Source organism: Callorhinus ursinus, unplaced genomic scaffold (genome assembly GCF_003265705.2).
Source record: "Callorhinus ursinus isolate GAN/ISIS: 27379988/994484 unplaced genomic scaffold, GSC_fseal_2.0 scaffold4, whole genome shotgun sequence".
Lineage (NCBI taxonomy): Eukaryota > Metazoa > Chordata > Mammalia > Carnivora > Otariidae > Callorhinus > Callorhinus ursinus.
In genome coordinates, this window is record NW_027397066.1 from 3563429 (window position 1) to 3586788 (window position 23360).

The window sequence follows — 23360 nt, forward strand, 5'->3', positions numbered from 1 at the left end:
TCTCTAGTAGAAAGTCCCGTGCAAGCTTACAAGGAACCTGGTCACTGTTATCAAGAAGTCAGCTATGCTCTTAGGTCTTATTGCTTAAATTCCTCAACAGAGGGGCGCCTGGGTGGCTCAGTCGGTGAAGCGTCTGCCTTTAGCTCAGGTCATGATCCCAGCGTCCTGGGATGGAGCCCCCCTTTGGGCTCCCTGCTCAGTGAGGAGCCTGTTTCTCCCTCTGCCTCCCACTCCCCCTGCTTGTGTGCTGTCTCTCTGACAAATAAATAAATAAAATCTTTTAAAAATAAAATAAAACAGCTTCAGGTCAGGCTTTGCTAGGTAGCCTGTACCCCGTCACACATCAGGAGTAACCTCCTTCCCCCGATTGGACCCCAGCCTCTCTTTTCCTCTGTGCACTCCCTCCTAAACTTACAAAATATAAGGAACTTGGGTCCCAGGCACTTGAGCCAATGGGCTGGCTTCTCCCCTTTTTCTCTTATTTTATAAATACAGCAACATAGGCCCCAAATGAAAGCTTTTGTTCCAGGAGAAGCAGCGCACTTGCATTTAGGGGTTATCGGTAGAACGGATGTCACGCCGAGCCAAGTGAAAACTTCCACTTTATGTGTTCACCTCGGGAATTCATTGAGCAAGTATTTATCTGTCATGTAGAAAGCATCCTTAAGCCCTGTAACTTACCTGCGTGTTCAGGGTTTTATTTTATGGGATTCCATAGCATTTACCCATTGCTAATGACATGTGTAAGATGCAGAAGCTAAGTGTGTTAGAGACACGGAGAGAAGCAAAACGCACCCTCCCAAACCTTTCGGAAAGGCATTATAAAAATCTGAACTGGAGAGGATCCCTTGTGCGTGGGCGTGTGTGTCACATGCGCACGCATGCGTGAATTGAAAAAGTGGCTGATGACTTAAGACACCCTCATTTTATTCCTTCCTTTTTGACCTGAGTTTTCTGTGCCACGGAGTGGGTACGAGGGGCAGCCGCCCTGTGAGATCTGGTTCCCGTGCCTCGTTACCTCACATTGTGTATGTTCGTCTGCTCATCGGTTTGTGGCAGACGAGAGCGATCAGTTTCTCTCATATTTGAGGAAATTTCCTTTTTTAGAAATGACGATCACTGTTCTTACGATTCGATCCCACGTGCAGGGGTACACAGATCTCCCCAGAGCGGTAAAGGCGTCGTGCGGGGTCAGAGACATGGGCTTTCCATCCCATCTGGGTGGGCTTCCCTCGTCCGACAGAATCCTCAAACTGCAGGAGCTCAGGGGCGTGTGGGGTGGGCTGTCTGCCTAACGAGGAGCCTGCAGAGCTGGCTGAAGGCCTGTGGGGGTCTGGCTTCCGCACGCTGACCGTCTGCCCTCGGCCCCCTTGCAGGCTACCTCAACGTGCTCTCCAACAGCCGTTGGCGGGAGCGCTGGTGCCGAGTCAAGGATAACAAGCTCATCTTCCACAAGGATAGGACCGATCTCAAGACCCACATCGTTTCTATTCCTCTGCGCGGCTGTGACGTGATCCCGGGCTTGGACTCCAAACACCCCCTGACCTTCCGACTGCTTCGCAACGGACAGGAGGTGGCCGTGCTGGAGGTAAGGTGCCGGCCACGGCCACGTTCCAGGATCCTTCCCTGGGGCACCGTGGCTTCTGGCCGTGTCCCTCACGCCCACGGTGGTGGCCTCTGCCGGCCTTTTCTGTCGCCTCCTCCCAAGGCCGGTTTCCGTTCTTACTTGGCGGTACAGGCCGCCCTGCACCCGCCCACCACCCGTCTTCCTTTCCTCCGCATGCCTTTGCGTGGAGATGAGCTACGCGACTCCATACAGCGCACTGCTTTCTAAAGGTGGCAGAAAAATAACTCATTTTGCCCCTATGGCCCACCTGCGAATCAATGGTGTTTGTTTAATTTGCCTTTTGGAATGTTCTTTACAGACGAAATAGGTGTTTTTAGATAACCCTATAGACCGTGGCTCATGTGCCAATCCCATGGAAACCAAAAGAACACCTTTAATTCTGAAGCGCCCTCAGCTTTGTGTGCATCTGTTACGTGTCTGCCTGCTTTTCTGGAACAAATTCTTCACTGAAGCAGAAAAGCAATTGAACCTGGTTTCTTAGCTATCTGCTGAAAACTGCCAATTTTACTTTCCACCTATTACACAATTTATTTTCTGCTCACTATGAATTCAGACCTCCTTTTCTTTATCTTTTTGTTCATTTACATTATCATGACTAAGACGCAGACTCGCGTGCACACGCAGCTGTGCACAAGCACCAGGGCTGTGAACTTCCAGAGTTCGCAGACGTGGGCTGTGTCGGTGGCAGAAACAAGGCTGCGTTAGATTTGCTGCACAGGCTCGGGTGCACTCCATTACTCAGGGATAGACCCAGAGTCCAAACGACCGTAGTGCTAGATGGATGGAGAGCGAGCCCGGGGCTTGGGGCCAAGGTCGAGGTGGCCCGTGAGGCCGTCTAGAAGGTCTTGATAGGAGATAGGAGTTTGTTTCGGAGACTCTTTTGACAGAAACGACTATTTCTCGCGGGGGCGGGAAAAGACTAACACTGTTCTTCGTCCCACGGGCTGGTAACCTGTGAGGCTGGCCAGGATGGAAGGTGGCTGGCTGTGGACTCGCGGTCCTGGGACCGCCTGGGGTCCACACCCCTGGGCCCCCGTCCTCATTCTGCCCCCACTGGGATCACACCACGTCTTTTTCTCTCCCTGGGCTTTTTGATTCACCTATAAAATGTGAGTGTTGGGCCAGAGTCTGTACTTAGTAAGATTTATGCAGGCTGAAAACTAGGGTGGGTGCAGGGGGGACAGCTAAAAACACAAAGGAGGAAACTGTGGCCTTGATGTGAAACAGGGCAGGTCTCCTGGGCCAGCTTCGGCAGCAGCCCTGGGATGGGGCGCAGTGGGGGAGGTCTGAGTTGGCGCATGCCTGCTCCCGGAAGGGAGAGAGGCAGACCTGGGGGCGGCCTGGTGAGGAAGGCACCCTTGTGCACCTGCAGCCCGCAGGTGGGAAGGGCCCCCAGTCCTTGTGAGGGAGGGCAGCCCCTTCCTCCACGTCCCGGTCATCAATCACACACACGCACGCGCGCGCGCGCAGGGCCACACGGCACCCAACACACACAGGCAGCCTGCATCGCTCAGTCATGAAATGCAGTGCACCAGCCAGGAAATGTAATCTGTATGTTTTCTAAGGTCATTTTAACTTTTACTTTGAGATAATTTCAGGAAAGTCATGATAATATCAGAAATAATTTCCATGCACTCTCCATCCATAACCCCCGATAATGATATTTTCCTGTGTGTGGGGTCTCCTGCGCTCCCCCCTCCCCCATTCCTCTCCTTCTGTGTGAAGTTTCTCAGAACCTTTTACAGCTGTGTTGCCCCTTTATTCCCTCAGTACTTTATTGCGAATTTGCTAAAAGCAAAAGCATTCCCTTACCAAAACCAGAATATAATTATCAAAATCAGGAAATTAACGTTTACACACCCCTGTAATCTGATCCATAGATCTTAATCGGCTTTTCCGAGCTGGACAGTGTCCCTTGCAGGCAGGAGGAAACCCCAGACTGTGTGTCGCCTCAGCCACTGTCTCTTTCTCTGGCTGGCTGGCCTCATGGTGTGGAGACATGTGGAGGGTACAGACCAGTTACTGCATAGAGGCCGCTCAGTCTGGGCGCATCTGCTGTTTCCCTGCTGTTGGGCTCCAGGTGGGCTCCCCAGCCGGAGCCCGTGGTGGGTGTCACAGCGCGTCCCGCCGGGAGTCGCACCTGTCACCCCCCCCAACAGCCAATAGTGTCCACTTTTCTCCCTTGGGCAGGGTGTCTGCGCGGTTTCCCCACCGCACACTTACTGGGCTTTCCCTTTGTCTTTAAAAGCATCATATGGGAAGGTATGTTGAGGCCATCTATGTAAATACCCCGTCGTCACTCACTTCTGCGCCTGCTAACGTTAGCGTGCATTGATGACGCTTACCTGAAACAGTCGTTATAATGACAGGTGCTAAATAGGGACTTTGAAACTCCATCATTCCTTCTATACACATTAGTTCACACCTACTGTAAGGAAGGTTTCCCGCTCCTCCCATTTAATTATTAATCCCTTTATGTATGTGTATCAGGGGGGATTCAGAGAATATTGTTTTAATCAGTGATTATATGCTTTATTGTCATGATTTACTTTGGTGGAATCATCCCAGATTTGGTCAGCAGAAGGCCCTTCGAACTCACCCCTGCGGCCTTTGCTATGTCCTGGGATAAGACACCACGGGCCCCGCCATTCTTTGATAAGATGTTCTGGGCTCATCTTGTACCTTTCCTTGCCCCTCAGCCATTTCTCCAGAGAGCTCTTAGTGGGTTCCTCCAGGTGGGACTCAGAAATAGGTGTGTGTGTGTGTGTGTGTGTGTGTGTGTATTTGTGCACATGTGTGTTATGTACATGTATGTATTTGTAAACATACATATACACATGTATGTGCATTCACACATCCACATCCATATCTATTTCTGTATTAAGAACCATGAGATCATAACCAATAACCTCTAATTTCAGTTCAACATCATAGGGTTTTTTTTCCACAAGGCTATGAGAAAATTCTATAAACTATGAAGAAAATAATTAATGAGCTCTAGTGTAATTGTATCAATCCCGTGTTATATAGTGTGTTAAAATACTTTTAAAAATGCTTAAGTAGGGTAGTAACAGACACATCAGTATAGATTGAGTCACAGATACATCGTGGCTACAGAGTTTGTTTTGGGGAAGGACAGAAAGACCAGTGAAGATAACACATTTTTGATTTTTATTTACCCAAGTATTCAAATGAATTCATTTTCATTCCATGAACATTGGCTACATTCTCCCTCTGCAAGGCTCATGACTGGAGTCCCTGCAGCTTGTCCTGGGGCCTCACTCAGTACTGGCTAGGAGGGATTTGTTACGAGCCCATTGTATGAGCCACATGAAAAATAGTTTCATGTTAACGGCCCTGGGAATATTTACAATTACATGTATTCTGATCTCTGTTCAGCCTGTCAAGCCTGTAAATATAAAACCTCATTTTCTTTACGTCTTTGAGCTAAACTTAATAGATCTTTCTGGGACACCTGGGCAGCTCAGTCGATTAAGCATCTGCCTTCAGCTCAGGTCATGATCCCAGGGTCCTGGGATCGAGTGAGTCCCTTGTCGGGCTCCCTGCTCAGTGGGGAGCCTGCTTCTCCCTCTCCCTCTACTGCTCCCCCTGCTTGTGCTCTCTCTCTCTCTCTCTCTGACAAATAAATAAATAAAATCTTAAAAAATAGATCTTTCTTTATATTGAAAATTAGTAATTTTAATGAAAATATTTATTTTTTCTTTCACATTCCATTAACTCATGCACTTAATAGCTCAACGTCCCCTAAACTTTAAACATCATATTCTGATGAATCAAATGTTTTGAATACCATTATAAATGTAAAACTTCTGATTTTCTAAATCATGTCACAAGGGTGACTTAGAAATTTAATGAACAGGATCTTAAAGCTATATTTCAGACTGGCACATTCAGCAGATCAAATTTGGGGTGGGGACCATTTCAAAGATCTTAAAAATGTCATGCATAAAGCAGCTAGGGGCTATAAAGCATGATTGCGCTTACGTAAACACAGAAGATAGGAAAGAAAGTCGTTGTACCATCTAATCAGGGGAATTAAGATTGCCATTTCAGGCCAGGTTAGGAGGCCCCAACAAGGGCTACAGGGTGGGGGACAGAGCTTGGAGCCCACAGAGGTGTGGGTCCCATGGGGTTTCCAGGTCAGGCCAGGCCCAGGTTGGAGGGGCTCCTCCTTCTGGTCAGATTTTGTTGCCAAGTTAATGACGCTTTCTAGGCAACTTCCTCCAACTGAGATTTAACTCAACTCCCTGCAGCAATTCCTGCACCTCACACCTGCTGCCTTTCCCCAAAGTAATCGGACGGCACTGTAGGACTCAGATTTTGTTTCCTTGGGTGGAAATCATGCTGTAACTTCCTGCATCGAGACTTGGTGTGCACGCAGTATGAGTGCATCGCTCAGGCTGGGACGGCGTCTCCACGCCTCTTTATGCCCCTCATGTGCTTTTGGTCGCATTGGCTTTGTGCTACACAGTGTCTGTGCAGACGTGCGGGAATATGAGACCCCTTACCATCACTTAAGTGCACGCACGCTTCTCCCTTCTCCTCCCCAGGCCTCCTCTTCTGAGGACATGGGCAGATGGATTGGGATTTTGCTGGCCGAGACGGGGTCCTCCACAGACCCCGGGGCCCTGCACTACGACTACATTGACGTGGAGACGTCTGCGAACGTCATCCAGACGGCCAAACAAACCTTCTGGTAAGATCCGTGTGAAGTGGCCCTGAAGCCAAACAATGCTCTTCTTTCACTAATTCTTTTAACTTTTTGTGTGCATAGACTCGGGGGGAAAAACAACTAAAGACTCTCCCTTTTGTATTATGTTGATGCAAACTCTGCTGAAATATTTGTCATTTCCTCCCTCTGTGTTTTCTATTGGAGCAGGGGTGGCGAACTTTTTCTGTAAAGTGCAAGACAGTAAGTATTTTTGGCTTTGGGGGCCAAATGTTTCCTGTTGAAGCTGCTCACTCTGCCATCACAGCCACAGACCGTGGGTAAGGGAACCCGTGTGCTGTGTTCCGATAAAACTATTTGCAAAAACACGCAGCAGACTGGATGGGTCCCATGGCCTTAGATCGCTGACCCCTGTATTAAGGGGACAATTCTATGCAACAAATGATTTACATCTGCTGTAAGGAGGGCTGAATTTTCAAGGTCATCGGTCATGTACTTTTAAAACTTAAGTTGTGGTTTTATTTTCTTTAAAAGGCTTATTTGTATGAAAACATTGTTTTGAACCATATTTCTGTAACATAATGACAACGAAGATAATGATAGTAGCAATTCTCAAGGTTAGGTCCACAGACCCTGAGGGCATTTGAGATTCACGCAGCCCCAAAGGCCAGAACTGGTTTCATAATAGTACTGGTCTGTAAGGCCTTTGCCCTGGGGCTGTGAGGGGAGGGGCGCTGGATGAGGAGGCGGGAACTCGGGCTCTGGTCCTGCGTGGTATTCACTAAGTGGAAAGTCTGGACAAGGGATCTATAACCTCTCAGTGCCTGAGCTCCCTTTGTAGAGACCAGGCTAGCGGAGGCAGTATCTGGGGCAACATCTGGAGCTTCCTCTGGTCTCCTGTCTACAATCCCTGGACCCCTGCTTCTATTACCCTCTCTACCCTCATCGGTAGAGAGTCTGCATTTGAAGCCAAGGACAGGCGCCTGGGAACAAAGCAGGTGATTGAGTTGTATCGTCTGCCTGTGATGATGAACATACCAGCAGCTCTGTGATGGGGAGACCCAGTATCCACAGCGACACTGACCTGTTTACCATGAGCTCCACCATCTAGTTTGAACACGAGCGTGGTGTGGCGGGGGGAGTTCGAGCAGTCTCCGTGTGTCTCTCGAGTGGTGCTATAGAAGGAACATTTAGTGCTTGGCTGGGATGCTCTGGGGCGAGTAGAGGCAACATGAGCTCCTAGGAGGGATCGAGCCCCATGTTATGCGTAGCTCAGGTGAATAGCCTTGACAACATGGATTAATTTCTGTATGACTCTTTCAGAAAATCTCCAGTGACAGTAGAGGTTTCCTAAAGTCTAGACTCCCTGTACTTCTTACAGACTGTCCTTTGTGTCAAATCAGGGTGACATAGTCAAGTACTGACTCTTCTGTTCCTATTCATTATTTTTCCATAAACACCCTCTATCCCGTCGGCCATGTGCACGTGGATTACAGTGAACCCCCTAATCTTTTAGCACACACAGTAAACGAGCACATTTAATCAAGTGGCTTTTTAAGAAATGTAATATCCATAAACCGGGTTTTGCAAAATCTCCACATCTAGAGCAACATGAAAAGAAAGGAGTTTGTGGTTTTTAACTGCTCCTTTGGAACTTTATTAGATCATGGAGCCCCTCCTCATGCATGTGTGCCTTCAGCTGTAATCAGCCAACTAATAACCACACATTAGAGCAGCCCGAATAACAGGATTTCCCCTAGAACAAAACTCAGCCTCCGCTTTCCAGATGAGTATTAATCTAAACCAAATGTGGGAAGGTCCTGGTTTTGAGAAAGGAGCGTAGATTGCAGTATTGAAAAATTATTTATTAAAAATACGTGCGTAAGGAGTTTTCGGCCACGGGAATTTTTGCTACTAATTAAAATCTTTATAAATGTTAGTTAGCAATAAAGGTTATTTTTGTTTTCCAGTTCTCTAGCTAAACGTATATAAAACAAGAGAAGAGATTTAACAAGCAAATGATGTTCAAAATATAAAATATGGCAGCTTGCCAGTGTAATAAATGTCCTGAGATTAAATTAATTTTTGCTTTTATGCAGATTGGCAGCTGGTTAATGAATCCTTTCAAGGTCGTCAGGGGGAAGTGTCTGTGTGCTGGATATGTCTGAGGGGGGAGACGACAGTGGTGTATTTTGGGAAGAAGGCAGTAAAAGAAGAAATAGTCATTTAAATTCTCCTGGGAGAAGTGTATTTAGGAATATCAGTAACGGTAAACACTGGAATCTATTTTCCCAAGACCTAGCCTATTTTTAAATGAGATGCATAGATTATCTGACACAAGGAAACATTCTGAATTTTTTTTCCTAAAACTGATCTCAAGTGGCCCGTGAGCAGGCTATAGTCATAGTGGTGGAGCTAAAAGGCCATGGATCAGTGTGGGCAGAGAGAGGGCAGCGGACAGACCAGAAGGGACCCGTCAACCTGAGTTGCCTTCTCACAGGAACCCCTTAAAATGGGCATGAACCTGAAGGGTGTTGTGCTGGGTGAATGAGGCAGGAACAAGGGCACGCGTTCTGTCTGATGCACTCCTGTGGCCAATCCACAGAGGCAGGAGGCAGGTGTGGGCAGGTGCCCGGGGCGGGACGGGAGGTGGGGAAGCGCTGGGGGTGGAGGGCCGTGCCAGCCACCCAGCCGCATGGATGCACTTACTGCCCCAGAACCGCACACTTGGCCGTGGTAAGTTGGTAGAACTTACATTGTATTTTCACACAGTACGAGTACTTCCTCTGAGGGGCTTACGTTTTTAACGAGTGGCGTGGGCTCTCTCACTGCATTTCCACTTTTATATGTGTTTAAAGACTCTGTTGCACCCAGGCAGAGGACGGGGGCCTGGTCCGCAGCCAGGGCTCCACGGGTGACCCCTGTGTTGGGGTGTGGGGCCCTCCCTGGAAGGGCCAGGCCTCTTCCAGCTGGGGCACCCGTTCGTCTGTGGCTTTGCTCATTCCCACGCCCCGTGACACGCAGCACCCTGCTGGTGTCCGCTCTGAGCTCTGTCCTGCCCCCGGTGGACCCAGCTCCGTCCTGGCATCCCTGCCCAGTGTGCATGGTGCCACACGGCAAGCATGTGATGGTCTCTGCTGCTGGGCTCCAGACGCCCGGTCACTGACCGCTGGGCGGGGTGTGCAGCAGCCATGTGCACATGGTGCCTCACCCCCAAAACCCCTCAAACGAGACGTTTACATTAGAAAAAAATATATATTTTAAGACAAAAAATCCTCTGTTGTGGCAGAAGACTTATGTGATTAAATTTTTCTCTTTCCTTCTTGCATGTTCCTTTTCTACACATTCCCTTTTCCTATACATAATTATCTATATTGTGAGTACGGAATAATCCTCTAAGTTTTTGTCCGTTGTGAACACATGAAAGAAGGCGGGACTGCCGTGCCCGCCTTCGCCCAGCAGAGGGCGCGCCTGCACTCGGAACCGCGGGGAGAGGCCCCCTGGACGGCAGTTTCCTCTGCTTCTCCGGGGAACCAGGGGCTGGCCTCGCTGGGAGACCTCCGCATTCCCTGTCCTGCCCTCACCAGTTTTATTTCCTCCCATTTTTATGCAGCTAGTTATCACAGAAATGTAAGATCCTGCAAAGAAACAATTTTTTTAAAAATACCATTTTGGGGGGAAGGCACCTGGGTGGCTCAGTTGGTTAAGCATCCAACTCTTGACTGAAGCTCAGGTCTTGATCTCAGGGTGGTGTCTGAGCCCTGCATTGGGCTCCACACTGGGTGTGGAGCCTACATTAAAAAAAAAAAAAGTTTATATAATTCCAGACTATTTTAGTTTAGCTATTTACTTCTTTATTTTAGTGTAGAAGAAGTGCTCTCTGAGTTCTCTCTTCCCTGGGCGCTTACATCTCCCACTTCTAACAAACGTAACTTCACGAGTCAGCCGTTGGCACGTCCTTGCATCCAGCCCACATTGGCCAAGAGCCTCTTGGCCCGACACTTAAGGTCCAGAATGAGCAAGAGTGGCCACGGCCGTGCTGTCCTGAGGCTGACGTTTTGGGGGACGAGCTAGTCAGACGCCGCGTCAGGTGGCGATGAGCAGTACACGCACAAGGAACAGGACAGCCAGGTGGCGCTTCGTGTCCAGCACGCATCACCACCGTCCTTGCCACAGTCCTGCAGGGCGGCTGCTCTCGGCACCGTCCTCGGCACTGTCACCGGACACCCCGCTTCTGCCGGGGTGCCGGCTGCTACTTTGTCCCCCGTCACCTCCGGCCGGGCCCTGAGCGTCCAGCTGGACTCCCGGAAGGCTCTGGATTGCTTGGGGGCGTCTAACCCACTTCTTCTCCCGCAGTTTCATGAACAGGCGTGGCATCTCTGCCAACCCGTACCTGGGGAGCACCACCAATGGCTACGCGCACCCCAGCGGCACGGCGCTGCATTATGATGACGTCCCGTGCATTAACGGCTCGGTGAGTGCGCCCTTCTTACGCCGGTCCGGGCTTGGGTGCGTTAGACGCGGGGCGGTGGGAGCCTGCCCGTAACCTGGGACCCCTGACTTCAGGCCGGGAGCCCGAGGGCTTTCTGCCATGCTCTGGGGCAGGATGAAACCTGCACGCCCTCCCTCCTGCACTTGGTTTTGACCAGTTGTTCATCTGCATCTGCAGAAGTAGGGAACCGGATGCCAGGACCCTGACTGTCATTCAGCGTCCTGGTCATCACCTAGGTATCTCTGCATGGCCCAAAATACGAGTGAAGGATAGCACATTAGGGTCTGTAACTTGGACACATCCAAAGAGAGCACATAGAGGTTATCGCCCAGCAGTTAGTGCTTGGAGAAGAGCTCAGAGAACTCACATCACAAAGGGAGTGTTGCCACGGCCAAGGCCATACTGCACGCTCCCCGGGCCAGGCCCCATGCCAGCCCTGGGCCACCAGGCATAAAGCCCACCAAGTCCGCAGGCTCGTGGAGAGGCTCTTGAGAAACCAGCCTACCATTGGTCCCCTGGTATTGGGTGGCTTTAAAGTGGGCATCTGTCAAGATCTATTTCAAAGGTTGGCATAGGATATGTTGATTGTTGGTTTTTTCCAAACTTGAAAAGTGTGTTAGATCTTTTTCTTGCTGTTTTGCTCACCCATTCTTTTCTCAGTACTTTGAGGGATGTCCCCAATCAGCTCTCTGTTTCCCATGGTCATAAAATCCACACCTGCCTGAGGCAGGAACCGGGAGACCACAGACTTGTCGAAGGAAGTGTGGGGGTCAAGCAAGGACTCCCCGGGCTCAGAAATAGAAGCAGGCTGAAGAGAAGGTTTCTGTGATCTGGGTCAGAGGTAGCCAGCCAGTTGCCCCGCGCCGAGTGTCATGTGTCCTCGGGGTTCTGGACATCTTGTCATGGGCGCTCTTCCTTCCACCCCCCGGGGCCTGCCCTGGGGTTCCCGCAGGGTTTGGTCTGCAGGCTCCTTACTGGATTGCAGAAGGGGGTTTCTCCTCATCACACAGCCCCTCTTCCCTGCCTGCCTCATCCCTGCCTGCTCATCCTCTCCCTCCTTCCCGGCTCTCTGCACGTCCCCGGGCACCTGGGCTCTCGACTGGGGATAATGGCCTTCCAGTCCAGCGGGGCGGGGGGGGGGGGGGGGAGGGGCGGAGGGGAGGAAGGGCAGAGCGGGGACCAGGCCTGGCAGGCTCACATGGACATTAGGGCCCGTGCTAGGACGTGGGTGAGGGGTCGGAGCAGAGCCGCTGCGCAACCCCACCCTGGCCACAAGTCCCTCAGATGGTTTCCTGTCTGAGGCTGGGGTGAGCGGGGCTGGGGTGGGCGATGAGTCGTGCCGCAGTGAGGAAACGTGAGCTCCTGGCCCCTGTCCTCACCACCACCGGGGTCTCCAGAGTTGGAAGGGCTCCTGGTGCCCACTGTAGCCCCAGCCCTCCTCCCCTGAGCCCCCCCACTTAGGGAAGGCCGCATGGTGACCTCCGTGAGAGCAGGATCTCGAGCGGTCTCTGTGCATCTTCCTGGGCATGAGCCGCGTCCAGGGTGGTCCCTGGCTTCCGTTGGGTCCGGGCAACCACAGCTCCTCTTGGGCAGCCGTTGCCCTCGCTGTAGGCCCAGCCAGCAAACTCATTCTCACGGAGCGCTCTGCCGCTCTGGGCCCTCGGCCTCTGCCACCAGCCGTGCTGGACAGACAACACACAAGCCTCTCTCTGGCCCTTCCTGCCCGAAGGCCCCTTCGTGCCCCTTTTCCTGAGAGAATTTTCTCCCTTCTTCCTTAGCCTTCGACACGGAAGCCACAGGGCGGGCTGAGCACCTGGGCAAGCCCCAGGCCCACACGAGCACTACTCCACCCACCCACCCATGCCCTAGGTTTGGGTCACGCAGGTTGAGGCCATCCCCAGGAATGAGCTTTCTTTAGCGCACCCACAGTGTCCTCTGTCTCAGAGACAAACCCCCCCCCATCCTGGAAGGACTTTGCACTTAGCAGTTGTTAGCGATTGTTTCTGCGCATGGATGGTGGGGTCGAAAACGCCAGGTCCTGGGCACAGTGTCTGTGGCTCGCTGGCTTAGTGAGGGCTTCCCTGAAGCCCAGGCCTGTCTTCCTGCTGTGCCCCAGCACACCGGGCTCCATTACCAGGCAGTCCCTCCTTTGCAAGTCCTCCTTTTCTCGGTGTTACGAAGTTCCTACTTTCTGAGCCCAAACCTGACATTCCAGCAGTGTATCGACTTCAGTCACCCTTGCCCCCAGCCTCCTCCTGATGCCAGCACCAGATCGAAGTGAGTCTCCAAAAGGATCTCCTGCCATGCTTTTAATCGAGAAACCTCTGTGGAGTCTCTGTTTTCTGAGTGTTCCATGTGACTTGATCCTCTGGTTTTGGGGAGGGGATTGTCCATCTCGAGCCTTGAAATCACCCTGGACAGCCATGTGAGGGTCATCCTCATGGGGCTGTCCCGTCCGGGCTTGTGCGTGTGGGCCGCTGTGTTTAGATGGTAGGAGGGTCCCCATGTCACAAAAATAGACACCTCTAAGGGGATGCAAAGGGACAGAAGTGCCCCTCCCATGAGATTTCAGACTGTTCCTATTTTTGTAACAAAAGGCTGTAATTACAGTCTGGCAGAAGGAGACGCGGCCGGAAGGATATAAAAATAGGATAAAATAAGCATAACATAGGAATTAATATTTCTCTCTTTTTTTGTAAATGCAAAGCAATTTATAAAGACCTTTCAAATAGAAAGGGCTCTGGCTGTGGTTGTGACTTTAGGTTTTCATTTACGCTTTAAAGTCCATGCTCCAAAGTGGCCTGTAGCTATTCTAGTCCTTTGTAAAAAGGTTTCCTGCTAAGACAACGCCATTGTATCAGTTATATGCCGAAACATCCTCTTTTCTCTGATGATTGCATTTCTTTCTTTCAACCGACTGTGTTTGGGTCGCTGTGTTTTCTTCAGGCATCAGAGCGTGGCCCCTGGGTGCAGGCTGATAGTCACCCCATGCCACCCAAGTCCCCTATGCCTGCATGACGGACGGGGAGGCTCAGGAGGTGCTTTCTCCCCTGGGGGAGCCTGCAGCTGGGAGGCAACGCCCTGTGGGGTTAGGAGCCCCGCTCTGCTTCAGTTTCCCCATGCCTCTTGAGATTCCCAGGGGAATTATATGGGTCAACAACTGTGAAGCGCCTCAAACAATGTCCAGAGTGTAGTCACAACTATAAACGAAGTGCTTTGCTGGGATGGGATGGCAAGGTGCTTTCTGGGGACAGCCAGAGCTCTGGGTTTTGGGGGCCCCCGGGCTGGCAGGCCTCTTCTTATGTCATGTGGCTTCTGCTCTCTGGATTAGGACTTCCAAACTCTGGTACCTTAAGGAAAGAAATGTCAAATCAGTTCTTTTTTTTTTTTTTTTTTTTCTGCCTTAAAAATAAAGTGGAACAAAACAAAAATTTCCTAAGCCGGTTACCCTGGGAATGATTTCAGGAAAAAAGAAAGCTTTGCTGAAGTCTCTCCAAGTGGAACCGTTGTCCACCTACTTGTTGTGTGTGTGTATTTGTGTGTGTTTTATCAGTACCAGTGTGGGGTACATGCACGTGTTTTGGGGGTACTAATAATGTCTCAATATGCTAAAATCTCTGCTCTGCTTTCTGTGGCCATGAGCACTAACGACGAAGCTGTGTGTTGCAGTGGGACCCCGAAGACCGCCCTCCTGCTTCCTGTGCCAGGGGCCTGGGAGAAGAGGTGCTTTATGAGCACGCGGTCCTGTACGATAACTTGCCGTCTCCGAAAATCTTTGCGCGCTACCCGCCTGCTGACAGAAAGGCTTCTAGGCTGTCTCCGGACAAACTGTCCTGTAACCATTACAAATACCCTCCCTCCTGCGGTCTGCCTCCCACTAACCCCTCTTCTCTGGGGAGGGCGCCTCTCGGGCTCAGCTCTCAGGTACAGCATCTCCTTCCGTCCTGTTCTAGAATTGTCGGAATCACGGTCCTCCCACGGGGGGGTAGTCACCAGCCCGTAGCAGACGAGACTCATCAAGGGTGCGGTGGGATTTTTGCCTCAACCAGAAGAGCATTTGCAAATGCAGTCAGCGTTGGGCTACCCAGGAGCTTATGAAGCTCCCCTAACTAGTTCGTGGCTGAAGCACTGTCTTTCTTGGCCTAAATCTGGCTCTCTTTCTATTCTTGGAAAATTCCCCAGTGAATTTGGTGCGTTACGTTGACTAAAGCCAAAGATTAAAAAAAAAAAAAAAAAAAAAAAGGAACAATAAAACTTTACGGAAGATTCTTGCACCGCAAGCTTTTTTAATGTTTCTGTCACAGGTGTGCGAGGAACGCTGGACTCCAGGTAGTAATGGCTTTCGGTCTTCACACGTTAAGCAGGATTTTCAGGGTAGTACAGGGTTTTTCTGTAACGAGTCTGAAAGTGGAATGCCTAAAACCGAGTACACGGGAATGAGGATTTTGGATTATGATTGAATGATAAACAACCTTGGGGTTGAACTGCCATCTGCTCTGCACCCCACAGTTATGGCGAACAATGACGTTTCAGTGTAAATGTTGATCTTGTGTGTTCACGCACTTTCCACTGAAGAACGTTGTGTGCTTGGCGCACAAATCCAAGCGCCACAGCATGAGAATACTCTGCGAACATAAAGCAGATGGGTACACTTTAAATTATACTCTTTTCCCTCCATTTCTTGGGTAATTTTAGGAAACACTGAGCGCCTGGTAGGGTCTTAGCGTTTCGCATAGTGGTGGCTTACGGCAGCTCCCCCCAATGCATGGACTCCCCCCAACCCATGGACTCCATCAGACCACAGCACAGGATTTGTTTCTCATTTTTAACCACAGCTGCTCAGATCTCTGAAGATTCACTAAGTGAACACTTAATCTGTCTACGTACTTACTTTTTTGTTGGCATTAAGGTTCTCTTAGGTAGAAATCATGGAACGAAATACGCCACCTCATGCTTGGATTGTCCCCAGATTAGTTTGGAATGATCCAATATGTTGTTTCTATGTGCTTGTTTTTATTCATTTTTACTATTTTAAGTAGGAACACGTTTGTAAGGTGAGTCATTGTACCTTTAGTTTTCCTGTGCTCTATTTGGTCATTCTGATAGGGCACCTGTTGTTTAATGGAGACACCTTTCAAATATTGAGCACCTACAGTATGCCACACCTGTCTGGCGTGTCACCTGACCTTTTTAGGAATGCTCTGGGGAGGATTCAGTATCTTTATTTATTTGTTTGTTTTTTTAATGAGCAAATGGAAGCTCAGAGAGTTTTAAGGACTTGCTCAGCATGTCCCAACTCACAGAGCCAGAATCTGAATGCAGGTCTGGCTCCCCAGAGCGAGGCCCACAGCAACAGCAGCCATCAGCATTTGCCACCAAGCCCGATTGATGGCATAGGGCTATAGGGTACACACGTATCACTTAAGCAAAACACAGCATTTGTCGGCTTGCCGCAAAGGGGCAGACGTGCTATTGCATGTGTTTTAAGAACCTGTGGGTACTTCAAACCCCATTCATACTGGTCCTCTGTTCTCCCCTTGCTTCCATCCTCTGACCCGTCAGGGAATCAGAAGGTAGTCGTCTGTCCCGTGAGGACATCAGTCAGCTGCAGAGCTGCTCAGCCATGCCGCTCCCCTAAAGAGCATCCCCTGGAAAGAAAAGCTGTTCATTTTTAGAAACACAGACTTTTACTAATCTCAACCAAATGCTCTTGGATACCCAACTGTCTGTGCCAATTTCTTGGTGAGCATTTATGATCTCCCAGTGGAAATCTATATCACTTTTATTGCATCCCAACTGGAGACGTCCAAGTTCCGCCCACCTTGGACCTCAGTGCTAGACCGGCCTAGCCCGTACCGGAAAAGCACGGCAGCTCAGTGTTTGGAAACCAGCCTGGTTTCCTCCTCCCTTCATTTTTTCTGTGTGTGCTAGGTTATGTGAAAGACTTAGGGACTGAGACAATTTACTGAAAAAAAGAAAGGTTTTTTTTTATTATTATTATTGTTTGGTTTTTAATTTTCTTACGTGTTTATTTCAACAGTTGAAGGGTAAAAAGCCCCCAGTAGCCTCCAATGGGGTTCCGGGAAAAGGAAAGACTCTGAGCAGCCAGCAAAAAAAGGTGGATTCGGCAGCCGGCGTGAAGCGAACATCTTCAAGTAAGTTTATCGTTCAGCTTCTTGGCTCTAGTTTCAGGCGTGGTTTGCAGAGGTGAGGCCGTCAGAGGGGACTCTTCATCGTCACCCTCCCTCCTTGCCGGATTGAAGAAGGGTGACGTTTTTTAACCCAGCTTTTATGACCATTGTATAAAGCTGCCTGTTAGTGTAGAAGTGGCTACAAGTGCTTCAGGAGGAGGCGGTCGTGGGTGCAGGGGGCCAGGGGCTTCGGGTCAGGAGACCTCGGCTCGTGTCCCTGATCTGTTGGTGACTTAGTGACTTCTGTTGAGCCGTGTAAACGCTCTAAGCTCAGCTCCCCGTGTGGGAGGTATAGACAAGTGGCCGCTGTGGTTTCTGGGACTGGAGGAATTGAGGCGCCACATGGGCCTCCCAAGCACAAGAGCAGCATAAGGATCGATGAGGGGCGCGCGTTTCTGCCGCAGCTTGTGGTCTGCGAGCTGATATGGACAGGCTCCCGTTCCTTTCTCCAGCCGCGTGAGCAGGCAGGTATTCGTGCAAGGGCAGAAATCCTCTCTGAGAGACCCAGGTACACCACCACCACCCCCCCCCCCGTGCCTCACAGCTGGCCGGTGACAGAACCGGAGGGACGACCCGGCTTCATGCCCCGAATCTGGCAGGGGGCTGAGCAGAGAAGCAGCAAGACGCAAGTGAGGGGCTCAGCATTAATTGCAGACTGTGTCTTTGCTGAATTCAGCCAGTTGCATTGTAGCCTGGATGGGCTTGACCGCATGGGGACCAAAAGATGTGGCTATGTATAGGTTATTACAGGTTTATTGGGAAAGCATCTCCGATCAGAAAGAAGTGAACAGGTTTTGGACTTCACCTATGGAACATATCCTTACCCTGGCCGCTAATAGCAGTGCTTTGGTTTCAAATTGTTCCTTTTGTTATCCCCACGCTGGGATCCTTTTAACATCATGCTCTGCGTGTGCATTTTCTGTTTGTTTTTAGTGAGGGGAGGTGCACTGGGGACAGAAGATTTTGCACCTGCCTTCATAAACACACGGTTGCATCGCCATCGTGATGGTTTGCGCTGCAGGATTCGGTGACTTCAGCATCTAGGACGGATGCTGGAAGTGGCTGGCCATGGACAGGGCTCTGGGGACTCGGCTGTCCCCGACAGTGATTAGAGCTGTCAGGGACGGTCCACCCTGCCCCAGGCATCACATGGTTTCGTGAGATGGGTTTTAGGTACAAATAGCACGTTTCTTTAAACCTCAAGGTAGGCCTTCCCACTTCTGCTTTATAGAGGGTGAAGCTGAGGCTCAGGGAGATTAGCTGCCGGCCCAGAGCCACAGCTGCCCCCCCGGCCCACGCCTCCACTGGGAACCCTCACCCCACGCTCCTGCCCAGAAGTCTCTGCACGTCCAGTGGGGCAGCACAGGTGCAGGCCAGCGAGAGTGGTGTTGTGCGGTGTGCCGTGGGGCGTGAAGCCGTGGGGGGCGGTGCGTGACGCGCAAGAGGCCCCCGAGGGGTAATCAGGTGCAGGAGGCAGTGGAAGCTCCGAAATCGGTGGGCCTCCATCACGCCTGTGACGTCTTCATCTCTTCAAGGTCTTTTTCCAGAGACGGTCCTTCTTAGTATTATCAAGAGGCCAACATAATTAGAGGAGAGGAGCTTGGGGGGGGGATTTTAAGGTGACATCAGTTAGTGGTGTGACACTGGCCAAATCTCGGGGGGGTTTCCTGGGGAATGGTTTCCTCTTCACTCATTCCTTTTATTTAATGAGCAGCGGAGGCGTCCCCATCTTGTGCTTGTTCCGAGTGCTTTGTAAACACTAAGTTGACCCTGGTTACAGCCCTGAGAATGACCACGTCACAGATGAGGGAACCAAGGCACAGAGAGGCGAGGGGCCTTGCTGCGGGTCACGCGGCCGACGCGGCGAGCTGGGGCTCTGACCCAGCCGGTCGGGCCCGGACTCCGCGAGCTCTCCGTTCTTCACCCGCTCACTCAGTGCATGCCTGCGCGCTTGCTGCAGGCGGGCACCGACCGCGGCGCAGGGGACAGAGCAGAGCTGCCGTCGGGTTGGCCAGAGCCAGACTGCGTGGGTGCCGGGCTCCGGGGTGGCCGTGTTACCGAAGCGTTCTGAAAAATAACAGAGAAAGAGGCGACCCTCGATGTTGGTGAGAGGGTACTCATCCCAGCCCCACTGCCTCAAAGGACAGGGAGTTAAAGGGACGTCCTCATATTCTGTTCTCATTTTCTGAACTGCACTAGGAAATTTGAACTACTCCCCTTTCGACTCTGTTCCAACTGGTCCCATTCTTTTTCTTACTGAGCTAGCGAAATAACCAGATTAGAGTTTCTTTCTCTGCATTGGCTGATTTTAAACAGGCTTTATGAATTACACTGTTATGTGGTTAAACCTAATTTTCTTTTGCTGCTTTTCTCCCCCCTAAGATGCTGACCAGTACAAATATGGCAAGAACCGGGTCGAAGCCGATGCCAAGCGGTTGCAGAGTAAAGAAGAGGAGCTGCTAAAGCGGAAGGAGACGCTGAGGAACAGGCTGGCCCAGCTCCGGAAAGAGAGGAGAGACCTGCGAGCCGCCATCGAAGTGAACGCTGGTACGGGGGGTGAGGGTGGGGGTGCGCTTCCAGCCGCCATGGGCACCTCCTTGGGTTAGCGCCTCGGTTTCCTCCCGGTCTGCCCACGGGCTCTCACCTTAGTAAGACCGCATCTCCCCATGTGGTGCTGCTTATCATTTGGAAGCACTGCGGGTAAGCCGGGGGCAGGTGCTGCAGTCGGGGGACCGTGGAACAGACGAGGAGGCCAGGACCACCGCTCAGCCTGCTCGCTGCTCGTGGAGGCTGGCAGTGCTGGGAGTCGTCCCAGCCTCTGGTGTCAGCGCAGAGACGCTCAGGAGTTTCAGGTCATGTGTCTGATGAAGCAGCTGGGGGGCTGGTTGGCAGGAGGACAGTCCACAGGGACAGTAAGATTCAGGAGCCCGGGTAAGAGGTCTCTGCAGGGCAGAAGGAGCCCTCCGAGCCCCGAGAAGGGACAGTGTCTGAATTCTTGGAAGGGAGCGGGGAAATAGGCCAGGTTAGCAGAGACACTCTCAAAGGGGAAGTCAGACCGAAGGCAGCTGTCAGACAACCGAGTCGGGACCAGAGGGGTGTCTCTGGCTCAGGCTTGTTCTTGCCGGCAGGAGCTGGGGATGTGGTTCCTGGTTCTGGGGATGGACCTGTTTAACATAGTCACCTCAGCTCCACACTGGCTCTTACCCTGGGCAAGACCCACTCTTCAGGCTTGGATTAGGCGGGACTCAGAGGGGCGCAGAGGACCAGGAAGGAGGAGTTCGTGCACCCGCCCCCGAAACGGTCCGTCAGCGCTTTGGTCCTTCCAGACTTTGCGCCTCAGTGACTTTTATGACAAGAAGTGCTTTTGGAGTTTAAAGTCTGGGAGGTTAGGGATAGGCTGAGTGGGTGGGAGATAACCTGTGGGAGGGACGGGACGTGGCGTCCAGCCACCTGCAGGGGGACCAAAGGCTGAGTTAGAGACCCTGGGAGGAGCTTCCAGGCCAACAAGACAGAAGGAGGGTTTCTTCCTTCTTCTGTTTCAAGTTTGCAAGATAGTGAAGATGCAGAGAGGTTAGAGCAGCTCCCGTGCCGTGAGCATTAGAGGCCAGGGCCACACACAGAAGTCGGGCGACCCCTTGGAATCCGTCTTCCTGCATGCGCAGTGGGTACGTGACCTGCCTCCTTGCGTCACTGAAACACATTTCAAATAAAAGGAATACAGTGAGTGTGCTGTGGAGCCCTGGAGGTGCAAGCTTTGTTGTAATCGACTCCACGGGCAGGAGAGAGAGAGGACTCAGGAATAGCGGGTGGGAACATCAGAACAGGAGAAGAGCCAGACTTTTCCGGTCCCCAGCGCCCCTGCAGGCCATCTGGTTAGAGTCCATGTGTTCAGGTGAGTGTACGGAGGTCCGGGCCTAGAATCCTGGGATTTGTGAGAATCGAGGGCTCTGGCTTCCAGGTCAAGTCTTCCAGCTGTGGGAGAGCGGAGTGCTCGGGAAGGGCCTCGGCTCTTGTAAAGAACAGCTGAGCTTGAGTTTTGTAGAAAGGGCCCAGGTCAGGGCCGCTCAAGCCAGAGAGTTCCGCAGCGGTCCTGTGAGGGGGCCCAGCGCGTGTCCTCCATCCCGAGACCCTCACCCACGGCTGCAGCGACAGTGTGTCTGTGGGGTTTCAGGCAGGAAGACCCAGGTGGTTCTGGAAGACAAGCTGAAGAGGCTGGAGGAGGAGTGTAAGCAGAAGGAGGCAGAGCGCGTCAACCTAGAGCTCGAGCTGACGGAGGTCACGGAGAGCCTGAAGAAGGCCCTGGCCGGCGGGGTCACCCTGGGGCTGGCCATCGAGCCCAGGTCGGGGACGTCGAGCCCGCAGGTAGGGTCTGCTCCCTCCCAGCAAACACCCAGCCACATGTCGGCCTCGGATGTGCTCTCGGCTCTGTTCCGAGCGGCCGACACCGTGTTTGCTTCTCTCCGTGCAACGATGGTGGGCACATGAGCCCGTTTCCCTTCCCTCCTCCGATCCACTGATCAGAGGCACAGCTCCTCTTATCCCTTTTGAAACATGTCCTGATTCAATTCCAATTCATTAGCTGGAGACCTTAATCCAATGTAGCCGATTTTATTGAGACGTGCAGCATGTCCTGGGAACCCTGCCAGGGGCCGGGAAACACAGGCAGGAAACACGGCCTCCCCCTCGGATCTCACGGAACAAGGGGGAATCACTTTCCAGCACAAATTACCACCTGCAGGGACTTACCCTTCACTCTCGTTGGACTAACGGTCACTGAGAAGTCACTGCTGTCCCTTGCTCGTGACAATGCCGTCATGGTCCCTGGGGCCTGGGGAGTCACATGTCACCGCTTCCATCTTGCAAACCCGGAGGCAGAGGCCCAGAGAAGTGATGGGAAGCTGCCTAAGCGCAGTAGCCAGCCAGGCAGCCCTGGACGCAGGCTCGGTCTCAGGGGGACCCCGCGGCCCTCCCCCCCACCTCCCTGAAATCCCGCCACCCGCCTTACACCTGTCCCTCTCGGGAACTCCAACCCCCGTCCCTCTCCACCGGCCACCCCTCGACGTTGAGGAGTCGGCCGTCGCCTGGCAGAGCTGGATCTAGCAGCGAGAACCAGACCCTGGAACACAAGCCACAGCCTGTAGGAAAGCAGGCTCGGGGGTCGGATAGGCAGGGTTTGGGGTCACCTCCCTTCCCGAGGCCTCTGCAAAATGGGGATAATGACATTACTGCGTCTGTAACAGCTCCTGGCACGGTGTCTGGCCGAAGACAGTGTGGGTTCATCATACATGTATTTGTTAGCTCGTGTATTCATTCGTTCATTCAACAACTTATGCATACATACCCAGGCCGTGCACCCGCGGGGTGCCGGGCGCTCTCCCGGGCTCAGGACACCCCTATGGAGCCTGTGTTCTGGCAAGGGAGGAGGCTGCAGGTTACGTGTGTGTCCACGTGGATTCCCGCTCTGAGACCAAGGTGCAGGGGGGGTGGGTGTGTCGGGAGCCGGCATGCAAGGGCTGCCCCGCTCTCCCGGCCCCCGGCGTCTCAGCATCCTGCTTGAACAGGACTGGGCACAGTGAGGTCCGCTGTAACTGGAGGTGGGGGTTGTGCTGGAGGTACATGGGCTTGTGGACCCCACGGACCCTGGCCTCCTGCAGGGGTGGCCACACCACCCCCTGGGGTTCTCTCCTGCCATCCCAGGCTCTTGGCCCCATCTTTGCCTTCTGAGCCCTCACCCATTCTTTGGACTCTGGCCCCGCCCCCAGCCCCTGGCAGCCACCCTCCTACCTCCCACCCCTGCCCTTCCAAATTAATCTTTTGGAAACGGTTGTCAGTTCCCACGGTGTCCTGTTCACCTGCTCTGTCCTCCACTGGCTGAGGGACAGGTCACCTCCAAACTACAAATCCCCTACCTCACCCCTGTCTCCGATTTCAGGCATCTCTCCAAGCTAGCTACTTTCTTCACCTGGTGACCCCGCATCACCCGCCAGGGGTCCCCTCTCTCTAGTGGTGACCCTGCATCCCCCCGGGGGTCCCCTCTTTCCAGTGATGACCCCACATCCCCCCGGGGGTCCCCTCTTTCCAGTGATGACCCCGCATCCCCCCGGGGGTCCCCTCTCTCTAGTGGTGACCCCACATCACCCACCAGGGGTCCCCTCTCTCTAGTGGTGACCCCGCATCCCCCCGGGGGTCCCCTCTCTCTAGTGGTGACCCCACATCCCCCCGGGGGTCCCCTCTCTAGGGTGACCCCACATCCCCCCGGGGGTCCCCTCTTTCCAGTGATGACCCCGCATCCCCCCGGGGGTCCCCTCTCTAGGGTGACCCCACATCCCCCCGGGGGTCCCCTCTCTCTAGTGGTGACCC

The 23360-nt window shown here is 52.4% G+C and overlaps 1 protein-coding gene across 9 annotated transcripts in view; it reads left to right on the top strand.

Annotated features, from left to right (window-relative positions):
• Nucleotides 1-23360, top strand: part of AFAP1 (actin filament associated protein 1) — a 145732-nt gene that overhangs the window by 115096 nt on the left and 7276 nt on the right. For 8 of the 9 annotated variants that reach the window (XM_025887356.2, XM_073891388.1, XM_073891385.1 and 5 more), the window contains 6 exons: nt 1377-1588; nt 6199-6344; nt 10674-10791; nt 16850-16964; nt 19383-19547; nt 21172-21362. In XM_025887356.2, coding sequence (XP_025743141.1) covers nt 1377-1588; nt 6199-6344; nt 10674-10791; nt 16850-16964; nt 19383-19547; nt 21172-21362 — 947 coding nt within the window. Of the gene's footprint in view, nt 1-1376; nt 1589-6198; nt 6345-10673; nt 10792-14478; nt 14734-16849; nt 16965-19382; nt 19548-21171; nt 21363-23360 lie in introns of all 9 variants that reach the window. The other variant, XM_073891392.1, reaches the window with a different exon arrangement.